The sequence below is a fragment of the Hipposideros armiger genome, unplaced genomic scaffold (assembly GCF_001890085.2).
Source record: "Hipposideros armiger isolate ML-2016 unplaced genomic scaffold, ASM189008v1 scaffold_339, whole genome shotgun sequence".
NCBI lineage: Eukaryota > Metazoa > Chordata > Mammalia > Chiroptera > Hipposideridae > Hipposideros > Hipposideros armiger.
Genome location: NW_017731689.1, coordinates 229172 through 240588, shown reverse-complemented (window position 1 = coordinate 240588; position 11417 = coordinate 229172). Strand labels below are relative to the sequence as shown.

General features: G+C 42.1%; 1 protein-coding gene across 6 annotated transcripts in view; it reads left to right on the top strand.

The window, feature by feature from the left end:
• The window catches only part of SORCS1 (sortilin related VPS10 domain containing receptor 1), a 528833-nt gene that overhangs the window by 386520 nt on the left and 130896 nt on the right, over positions 1-11417 (top strand). For all 6 annotated transcript variants that reach the window (XM_019661209.1, XM_019661205.1, XM_019661207.1 and 3 more), the window contains exon 6: positions 8202-8266. In XM_019661209.1, coding sequence (XP_019516754.1) covers positions 8202-8266 — 65 coding nt within the window. The remainder of the gene's footprint in view (positions 1-8201; positions 8267-11417) is intronic.

Here is an 11417-nt window from a genome sequence, read left to right as displayed (position 1 = left end):
GGGGCCCTGCTGCTCAGAGCTGGCGTCCCAAGCCAACTCCTAACCAACGCGCCACTCGGCTGGGCCCAACATAAGAATTTTAGAGAGACAAAAATATTCAGACCATAGCAACACATAATCCTGGCAGGAAGTCGAAATGCCTGAAGCTTCCCCATTATGTATACCTATCTTTTTAGTGTAGCACACACACATCGCCTTCTGAGTTAACACTATCTTTCGTGAGACATAAAGGGGTAAAAAGAAAGGGATTTTTGTTGTTTTCATGAGAAGGATTACTGGAGTGAGTCAAGAACCTGGATTAGTAGCTCCAACCTTGATGCTCAGGCTTCAATTCCTTTACACTCCTATGTGCTGCACCCTCTACTCTGAAGTCCATTGTCCTGAAAGGAAATAGAAAGAAAGGGGACGTGGAGAGGTTCTGTCCCCTCCTTGTCTTCTGTCCATATGGCCCCTGAGTCCCCAGTCAAGATGACCACAGCTTCCCCCTCTCAGTCTCAATTTAAGAGCAACACAAACACACCTCTCCTGGTGTCCTTAGCGTTGGTTTTCACTGCCACACTCTTTTCCAGTTTTAGCCTTCTTAGCAGTTGTACTTATAAGTATTCTGAGATTTGAGAACATTCCAGATCTTCTCCTTTTATACATGTCACTCTTTTCTCTATCCCTTTGTGATTTGCATGTATTGACTACATCTCCTCTTAAACTTTCTTTTCCTGACTAAATACATATTCTTGTTGTTATTAATAGTGCAGATTTAAGAGTAGTGCATAAATACATCTGCCTTGTAAAAATTTTTTTTTAATTACTGATAAGGGTAATGATCCCTTTGACTGTCACCGCTCCCCCCAATTCTAAAACCTCTTAGAAGTGGCTAACATTATGAATTTTGAATGTATGTCTTTCCATTTATAGGGATTTTTGCTTTGTGTTAATTAACAGACAATATTTAGATAAATTGTGTATTTTTATTTAATATATTTCAATACAGTAGTTAGAGCTCTAGCTAATTAATTTATGTTCTGGCATGGAATGGTCCCCAAGATGGCTTATTGAATAAAATTAACAAGTTGCTAAAAATTCATAGGGTATGATACCACTAAAGTTTTAAAAGATAAAAAGAAACCTTATTAAAAAAATATTGTGAGCCCGTGCTTTACCTCAATCCCAGAACTCTTTGATCATGTTAATTATGTCTCTCTGTATCTCATCGGCACTATGATTTCTGTTTGAGGATCAGACTGATGATCTGGTCATATTCACTGATGTCTTTCTAGATCTCCCCATCTGTATTCAGGAAACAGCTAGGGCAAAGATGGGGAGGGGCCATGAAAGCGGAGAAATAAGGAGGAAGCAGGAAATGCAGCCAGTGGTGCAAGACGCAAAACCATGACTTCGGAAAAAGGGAAACTGGGGAAGTACAGGGGAGCCCTGCGGCAAAATGGCCTGTCCTGACCATTTAGACCTGGTCATTTTGATGTCTGGAGAGATGCTGTTTGTTTCTAAGCTTTGCTCTTTAAATGTTCAGCCTTGTTTCTATCAAGCACTTTGTGTAACAAGCTTCCTTACCTCCCACAACCCAACTGAAATTTATGTATTCCTTCATTCTGGGTCAGATGGTCAGACACCCAGTCCCTGCTTTGCTTTCCTCTCTCACTCTCACTCTTGCTCCCTCCCTTTTTCCCTCTTCTTCTCCCTCCCTCCCTCCCTCCCTCGCTCCCTCTTTCTCTCTCTCCTCCTATGACTAACAGCCAGGCTTCTGACTCAAGGAGTCAGGATGACACAATGCAGAATTTGATGAATTTAAGGATGTTGGCCATACTGATTCTCAGTAGCCATTAGGTGTTCAAAAAGCTAAGCATAATTTGTACTTGCCTGTCTATTAGTTATCTGCAATAGCTACCTTTGTTTCTGGGAAGCCAGTGGAGACCAGAGGAAAGAAAGCATGCTTTTTAGTCTTCGGGAGAGGCTGAAATGATACCTTCAGGCTGTGTTTTATTTTGCCAAGCCCGCCCATTTCCCCTGTATGGGCAGGTGAGACCTCAGGCTAAGCTGCTCTGTTCAAGAATGCAAGTTACAGCATTAGCCAGGACTTTCTTGGTGATGTGTGTGTGTGTGTGTGTGTTGAGAGCCTAACTGTAGCGACAGGTAAAAGGGAAACCCTTGACTGCAGAAGAGGAAATCAGGCTACCCAGCCACGAATACCCACCAGCACTTGGTTTCTTCCATCTGTAGCAAACAGGACCACTTGCTTCAATGGGCTTTGCTTGTGGGGAGAGCCTGTTGGAACAAGAATGCTCCATCTAAAACACAAAAGAGGAAGGCAGGTGTCTCCCACTCCCCAGACTGGCTTCCTTTGCAGACCCCTCCTCCTTCCTCCCTGTGCCATTTACTGCAAATCTAAATCTGAATAAATAGGTGCCATCCTATCACAGTGTTTGTTTTTTAATACTTGCTCTGTGGTTATCTCTATCAGGACATTCTGTGGCTCCACAGCTTTTATTGAGCACTATATTAAACGGGTATGAACTCAGACACAATGCCGGAAGAATGATAAACTAGTGACATTTCTGAGTGTCTCTGCAGAAAACGTGTACAGAGGCTGCATTTGGCTGATTGTATTTCAGGGGGCTGATGCATTGCAAACAGCATAGTGTGCTGTGTCAGGGAGGGACTGTTTTATTTGCATTCTTGACTGTGTTAATCCTTAGAGTTTATTCCAAGATGGCTCCTAAACATGAACACCAACTGAAGATACTGGAAGTGTAGGTGCGGAAGGCTGGCTCTGCCTTGTCTTTGTCAACAGCTGGATCTAGCATGGCCTGAGGGCCTTTAACTTGTACTTCAGTTGGACAGAGAGACCTACACATAGATAGATGGGTACACAAGTTCTTCTTTTCAGCTATTTATAAATGTACACACTTAGCTTTCTTCAGTGGAATCCCATCCATGGCTTTTAGGATCATATACAAAGCTGTAGCGTGATATGTGCAGTGCTTCATGATTGGGCCCCTGCCTAACTGTTTATTTTATCTTCTACTGCTCTACTTTGACTTACTAGAAGATGCCTATACAGGCCATCCTCTCTCTGACCTAGGACCATTTCACGTGCTATTTATCTCTAAAGAGAACGCTATCCCAGCCCTTCTACCTCTTGATCATGTTATTGCATATCCTTACAGAGTCACTCCATTTACTCTAAAGACGTCTTAGTACACCTTGCTACTCCCCCAGGTCTCTATCTGCAAGTGAAAGAACAGTCCTCCTATGTCACCAAAGAGCACCTTGAGTATTAAAACCCTTGTCTCATTGGATCACCATCTTTTCTAAGGCCCTAAGCCCCTAGGGCAGGATCTTGTTCTTATCACATAATAGAGCATTGAAATGTTTCACTGAATAAATAAGTGCTTTTATTTATTCGTGTACTCGATCTCTCTGGGCTGTTGACTCTTTTTTTGTTTGTTTATTGATTTATGATGATGAATCACTTCTGCTAATGGAGTACCCATGATATCCCAGGAAGCTTTTATTACCAACATTAATTTTAATTTTGAGATGAGTATTATTATTCTCCATCTACCTCCTAAAATAAGAAAGAGAAAGAATTGAAAGAAAAAAAAAACACAAAAAAGAAAAAGAAATCAACTGCATTTCTGAGCCTTTGCTATGTGCCAGGAATCCGTTAAGTGCTTTAAGATGCATATTCTAGGAAAACATATTTTAGCCTCACTTTATACACTAAAAAATATCAAAATGCAGAGATGTTAAATAACTTGCCAAGTGTCACATGTACAGATAAATTGATAAATGCTGACTGATATGCCTGGTTGTGTACTTCTTTATCCAAAAACATTCAGTAAACATTTATTGAATATCTGTACATGGCATGCATGGTGCTTGGCATGGAAATACAGAAAGGTTCAAGCTTGTCAGTCAATAAAAGGAACAGACAAGTGAGTCACCAATTGAAACATGGCCTAATTTATGCTCTACAAATGTATGCTCATGGCTCTGGAAGTGTCAAAAGTGAGCCAGCTTAGCTGAAGCGCCACTCCTCCTGGGAAGCCTATTCTCAACTCTGCATATCTGCAGCTGAGCCACAGATTGTAAGTGTTAGCAAGGCAGAGCAAGGGTAGGAGGGATTTGTAGGCAGAGACTCGAGTATGTGCTAAGGCCTGAAGGCTTCTCTTCCCTCCTGTGAAATTCATTTCAAGAAGAGAATTCATTTTCCAAATTAGGCATAAAAACAAAGATTACAAGATACAGCCACCTATTGCCTTTTGAGATAATTAAAGGGCCCTGGACCAAAATTTTTCTTCTCGTATTTACAGAGAGGTTCTTTCTGAGTTTGAGGATTAAACAACCCAATATATCAGATATATAGTAAATGCAGTGTAAAAATTATGTCTATATATTTATTGAGGAAATGTTTTTCTTTATGCTCCGGTAAGCAGACAATTTACTGGTAAAAACCAAACAAACAAACAAAACAAGCGTTTGCCTTTTGGGAGCTCACAGAAATAAAAGAGGCATTTATGCAAAGAGATCCAACAACCCATTAGGAGCCATGACCAGGATGAGTACAGGGCAGCTAAAACCGTAAGGCAGGGAAGGGTGTCCCACCCCTTGTGCTTCATGCCAGAAGTCAGGCTTACGTACATGACTGGCTGGAGATAACTGGAAGCCACCTTTGAGATATCACTCTGAAAATAAGATCATCAAAATAACGTTCTGGATTAAATTTTATGATATGCTGCTTTTCTTTGGTGTATTATTTTTTGAGCATTATTAGGGCGTAATTGGCAAATAGAATTGTACTATATGTAAAGTATACAACGTGATTATTTGATATACGTGTACATTGTGAAAGCGTTTTCACAGTTGAGTTAACACATCCATCACTTCACATATTTACTTTTTTTGTGTATGCCTGAGAACCCTTAAGTCTTACCCTCTTAGCATATTGCAGTTATACTACACAGTATTGTCAACTGTAGTCATCAGGATGTACTCGTACATTACATCCTCAGACCTTATTCATTTTATAAGTGGAAATGTGCACCCTTTTACCATCTTTTCCCCATTTTCTCCTTCCCCCAGCCCTTGGCAACCCTCTATCATCATCATCATCATCATCATCATCATCATCAGGTACAACAATTGGTCTTAAAACACACAGAAAACCACCTAATTCCTCAGTTCCATCAGAAATGTATAAAGGAGCTAGCAAAGGATGCATTGTGATTCAGTTGTAGTGAGGTGCTTCTGCAAGGTGTCTGGTCGCTGACAGACAGGACCATTAAAACCAGCACCCATTGGGCCGGCCGAGTGGCTCAGTTGGTTAAGAGCTCGCTCAAGAGTGCGAGCTCCGAGCAACAGTGTCGCCAGTTCGATTCCCAGCCCAAGCTGAGCTGCCACTGAGCTGCCAACAGGTGGCAGGATGGCTCAGCTAACAACAAACAAACAAACAAACAACAAAAAAAAAAACAACACCCCTGCAGACATTTAGCATCGTTTGGCTTCTGCTTTTGAGAATTCCCCAGGGCTACAAAGTAAAAGCAGCAATAATCCTCTATTGTGACTTCAGATCTAGAGATACTCCTAGAGCACGAGGAAGGGAGGTGAGCACATCAGCAAATAAAAATCATTGGAAACACTGTGGTTTGACTTTAAAGCTGTATTTTGTTGTTGCAGTTATTTTACTGTAGATGGGGGACATTAGGCAGGGTAAGGCCATTGGTGAGGCATGGTAGACTTAAGAGAAACAAAGGACTCTCTTCTGTCCCTATTTCTTTTCATTAGTTGATAAGAGGGAAATGTCACTGGAAACAACAGCTCCTGCCTTTAGAGAGAACAAAAGATCCTAAGAGACGACTGCTATTATTGATTCGGGGCCATGAGCACTCAGAACGATGCAACTGGATGCAGAGTAATTCCTTTGCCTCCCGTTGACACTAACCATAAGCCAAGCAGATAGGTCTGTATGCTAGTTTCAGCACTGTGTTTCTGGGTTGCCAGTATTCTGGGAATAAATAGGTGCTACTCATTTCAAGAAAGAAACTCACAGCAAGCAAGGTGGGAGGTGAACACCATGTAACTAACCACCCGGTATTAATTTGCAAAAGCCAGTTAACTGCTGAGCTTTCTAGTTTGAGGGTTATCAGGGAGTTTGTTTTCTTTTTTAATGCTCGTGACTGTGGCCTTGTCAGAAGAGGTCGCCTATGGATTTAATCAGCGTGGGAAGTGAACAGCCATGGTCCCTATACAAACAGTTGTCACATTACTTAACTGAAATGGCGGTGAATGTGTCACCCTGTGCCTTATTCAGATTCCGGTGATGTAGAATTATCCAGTGCATGCCCCCTGTCTCTTTGGGGGAAATGATAAAACCCTTATTAGAACACTTCTGCTTCCTGGGGGAACAAAGCGGGGTTTAATGTTTTGAGCACAGACTGACTTTCAGGCCATGTATCAATCAGAGAAAAGTTACTGACAGTGATAATAGGGCCTTAAGGAGACTTTTTTTTTTTAAGATGAAGAGAGACTAAGCTATCTAGGTTTCAGACTCTTTGAGCTGGGAAAATAAGTTCAAATAAGAAGAGTTCTGGGAATGCCCTTAGGACAGTGATTAATTGACTTATTTCAAAGCGCTCACAGACCATCATCCAGTCTCTCTCCCTCCCTCCTGCCCTCAGCCCCTCCCTCCCTCCTTTCCTTCCTTCCTCTTTTCTGTCCCTCCTTCTCTCCTACCTCCCTCCCTCCCTTATTCCGTTCTCCCTTCCTCTCTCTCTCCCTCCTTCCTTCTTTCCTTCCCTCTTTCATTTGACAGTTAACTAATAGCTTAAGCACTGTATATATAGAAAAAAACCTCCAGTATCTCTCAGTTTGGGGTGTGCACGCGCATGCATGTTTGGGAAGAGACTGCTTTTACCTAGGGAAAGATACAAAAAACACAAAAATAATTATTTATAAAAAAATAATTATTTACAGGGTTTATGTAAATAAAATAAATATTTGTTGGTAGGAAGAGAATGATGTGCCTGGTGTAACTGGGAAATATTTAATGAGGGCAGTGACTTTTTAGTTGTATCTTAAAATAAGAATCAAAGAAAATTAGGTGCAGCTGGAGATGAGCATTTTAAACTGAAGCAAGAAATTCCCCGAGGTTTACAGAAGGCAGAGGAAGCCAGCGGGCACTTTCAGGGAACGGCAAACCTTTCAGCGTGCCGGGAGATGGGCAGCAAAAGTGAGATGGAACCCATCAGGTAGGGTCTCAGGTCCCACTCTGAGTCCGGGCCGTGAGCAGTGTTTTTCACATTTGTATCTTCTCACGTGGATTTGAGGGCTGCGCTAATTCAGCCCTGTTTTGAGGCATGCGACTATTTCCATGTAGAAATGAAACAAATGAAAGCTCTGCAAATCCTGATGAAAACAAATTATAGTTGGTCCCATTTTTAATTAATCTTTCTGTACAGAAGTCTTAGAGATAGCGTACGATCGCCCACATCATTTATGTAACACAATAATTTATTTTCTATTTACTATGGCTCACTGCAACATTACACTCAATAATATGTGTCTCCCAGGCATTTTAAATAGGTTTTTGTTTTACCTACACATGCAGTTCCAGGCCCATCGCATGGAGAAGGGCGCGTGCATTTTCCCCTCTCACTGATGTGACAACACAGAGCGGTCAGTCTTTGCTGCACTGGCCACTGCACACTGGTTGGGTCACGTGGTTTATTCATAGTTCATAGTGTAGTAATAGGTAGTTCTTCGAATTTCAAATGCAAAATTTAATTAGATCAGTTTGCTGTGTGATCACTCTTTAAGTCACTCAGCTAAAACAACCTTCCCAGCATCTGCCAGATAAGCCTTGAAAGTTGAATATACCGTCAGTGAGACCGTCGCAGGAGGACACAGATGTCCTGTGTAGGATTTGTTTGCAAGCCTGAGCTAGTAACACACAGTATCCTGGCCAGAGTTAAGTCTGGCCTTCATCAAATAAAGATGTCTTTCTTGTTTTTATTTGAAGTGGAAACTTTACTGCCAGGCTCTATAAATAAGGACAGTTGATGTAGTCCGAGGTTTGTGGTTTTAGAACCCCGTGGACATAAATAGTCTGTGGGCTTCGCTAAGGTGCTCTAAGGCAGGTGTGAAGCCACTAACGTTGACGTCCCTTTTCGTGTTTCTCCATTTTTTAGGTCCGTGATGGGATCAAACAAGGAACCAGACCTTGTGCATCTCGAGGCCAGAACTGCGGATGGCCGTAAGTAAATCGGCTTTTGCACACAGCCCATAGTGATCTTAGTTGGATCAACCTGCTACGAGCCACGTCTGGAGTCAGGGAATTCAGTGGTGATAATCCACATCTTCTTCTGTTCTTAGCAATTCAGAATTGTCTTAATATTTCTCAACAACTCTCATCCAATCAAGGTGTTTTTCTTTCTAGGTGATGAGAACATTCAAAAACCCTTACTTCTTGTGTTTTCTTTTTTTTGGCTACTGTTTTGTTTTGATTTATTTTTCCAGTTGGTTGTGTTTGTTTGTTTGTTTATCAGACATCATCCAGGCAGCACCTCACTGTCTTGTTTGGGGAGCCACAAAGCACTTAGAAAGCACGAGAGAAAAGGAACTCACCCTGTGTGTCCCCATCTTAAGTAGCAGGAGGAGAAAGCCCTGTCAGTCAGTTGTTCACCCTTTGGTAATTCAAACAACCCCAGTTAGGTCGGCTTCCGTGAAGAACTACACGTCCTGTGGAGATGGCGGCTTTAGGTGCATGAAACAGAGAAAAGCAGCGTGTAGATCCAGATTTCAAACCCCTGTCTGAAGAATTCAGATGTCCGCTCACTAATTGCATGACCTTGAAACATCTGCTTAAACTCTTCATGCCTTAGTTTCTTCACTGTAAATTAAGTAAATGAATAGTAATGAGTCCTCTAGTAGCTAACATTCACTGAGCACCAGTGCTTTCTATACTTTATCGCAGTTAATTCTCACAACAATTTGTAAGTTGTTATTCCCTTTGTAGATGAGGAAACCACGGCATAGAAAATTTAAGAAATGCGCATAAGTTTAAACAACAACGTAAGTTTCCTTCTCCTTCGTTGGTCCTGAGGATCTCTAGAAGGCTGAGGTAGTTGAGGGGGTGCCGCCAGACCTAAGACTGGCCACTAAAGGGGAAAAGGATGAAGGAAAAAGGGAAAACGTATAAAAGAAAAAGAGCTGAAGAGAGAAAAGAGTGGGAAGAAAGAGGCCTCAGGTACAGAGGAGAGAAAGAGAATATGACTATCAGTTACCACAGAGCAATGAGGCTATTAGAGGTTGTCCAGCACTGAGCCAGAGAATAATCTAATTATCAAGATAGTTCCTGTTTCAAAAATGTCCCTGACAAGCTCCCTTACCAATGTCACTTGTGCCTCCTTGCCCTCAGCTCTTCTGAGCACAAAGGCAGACAATACCTGTACTTTACAAGCTTACAACTGAAAGGTCATCGGTCACCCCTGCAACCCAACTCTCCAGAGACCATACATACTTTGCTACTGTGCACACACCATGAGATTTTTTATCTCTGCAGGTCTCACTTCCCCTTTGGGGCATGAATATACTCTTCGGCAGATTCAGTGGAAGGACTGACAGGGTCCACGCTGACCACTGCCTTCTTTCTTTACAAACGCAAGCAGGGCTGCCTTAGGTCACGTGCCCAGCACTGTGCCTGGCACAGAATACACCCAAGAGTAGAGCTTCTTTCCCACCCCTTCCGTGGCCTTCTCTCAGGTGGAGGTGCCTCCATTCCCTGGAGCGGATTATGTTATCTTAGATCCCAAGGTCCGGTGCTTACTACACAATCACCAGAGCAGCCTTTTCTTAAGGCAGAAGGAATCACGTCCTCTGTGTAGAGCTTCGATTTACTCCCATTGCTCTGATGATAAAGAACAAAGTCCCCCCCCTTTACATACACCTGCAGCATAACCTGGTGCCTGCCCATTTCCTGAGTCTCCTCTCACCCTGTCCTGTCCTCACTCCTTGCCTGCAGGCCTTTGAGTTTGCTTTCAGTTCCTGGAACAAACAGGGTTCTCTGTCTTGGCATAAGGCTCTGATACATGCTCTTTCCCCTGCCTGGAATTTTCTCCTCTCTTCTCCCTTCCCTGACCAATTCAGTGTAATTCATCACTGTGGATGGTTCAGATCTCAGGTTAAGAAGCATCCATTTCTGTTTTATTTAACTTTTTATTTTGAAATAATTTTAGACTCACATAAAAGTTGCAAAAAATTGTAGAGTCCCCCCTGTAATGTTTACCCAGCTTTCCGCAAAGATACCATCCAACAGAACCATTGAACTGTAACAAAATCAAGGGAAGTATCATGTCTTAGGGAAGTCTTTCTTGAACTCCCAATCTAAACCAGCTTCTCATTTTGTTTGCTTTCATCCAACTCTGCTATTTTCTTTATTGTGCTCATCTCAGTGGAAAAATTACACATTTCATTTACATGATTATTTGATCACAACTTTTTCTCTCCACCAGTCTGTAAGTGCTATGAGCACAGGAGCCATGTCTGTCTTTGTTCAGCCCTGTTTCTCCAGCACTTACCACAGTGTCTACATGTAGATAGGGCTTAATAAATATTTATTGAATGAACAAATGCATAGTTGAGCAAGTGTCAGAGTTACCAGCTGGCTACCTAACCTCACTTACCAGGTTGTCTGAAAATTTTAGAGCACTGCCTCTCAAACTTGACCATGCATTCGGCCCACCCAGGGACCTTGTTAAAATGTACATTCCGATGCAGCAGGGGCCGGAGAGCCTGCATTCCTAACAAGCTCCCAGGTGAAGCTGATGATACTGGCCTGTGAAACACGCTTAGAGCAACAAAGTCCCATAATGGAAAACTAATGAAAGAGCTTTAGGGTCGTCTCCCATGACTACACCCCTTGTTTAGAAAGCTCTGGATGGAATCAGTAGCATCCTCGGTTGCTTTTGTTTTCAAGCTTTTGGGAAGGATGCTGCATACTGGCTTCTGGCATGTAATGCACATAACCCCATATCCTGAAAACAACAAGCCGTCCCTTCCCCTGACCTACACGTTTTTTGTTTTTACCCCACATTATTCCTGTGCTCCCTGCAGGCATGGAGGTTGATAATGCCAAACTGTCATCTCCGGCTCAGCTTATACAAGGCATGAAATCTATCAGTTCTAATTTTATTTATTTTATTTTACTTTTTTTGCAAATGCAGCATCTTCAGTAAGTATCCAAGAGTGAAAATTCAATAAAGGGATTTAATTTGAAAAGTTATCCCTGTCAAAACAAAACATAAAAAAAATTAACTACCAATTGAAATAAAGGATCTCAGTATAATGCCTGACCTGACTGAGTGTAAAAAAATGAAATTTACTCAGTATCACATTCCCTTCCCCTT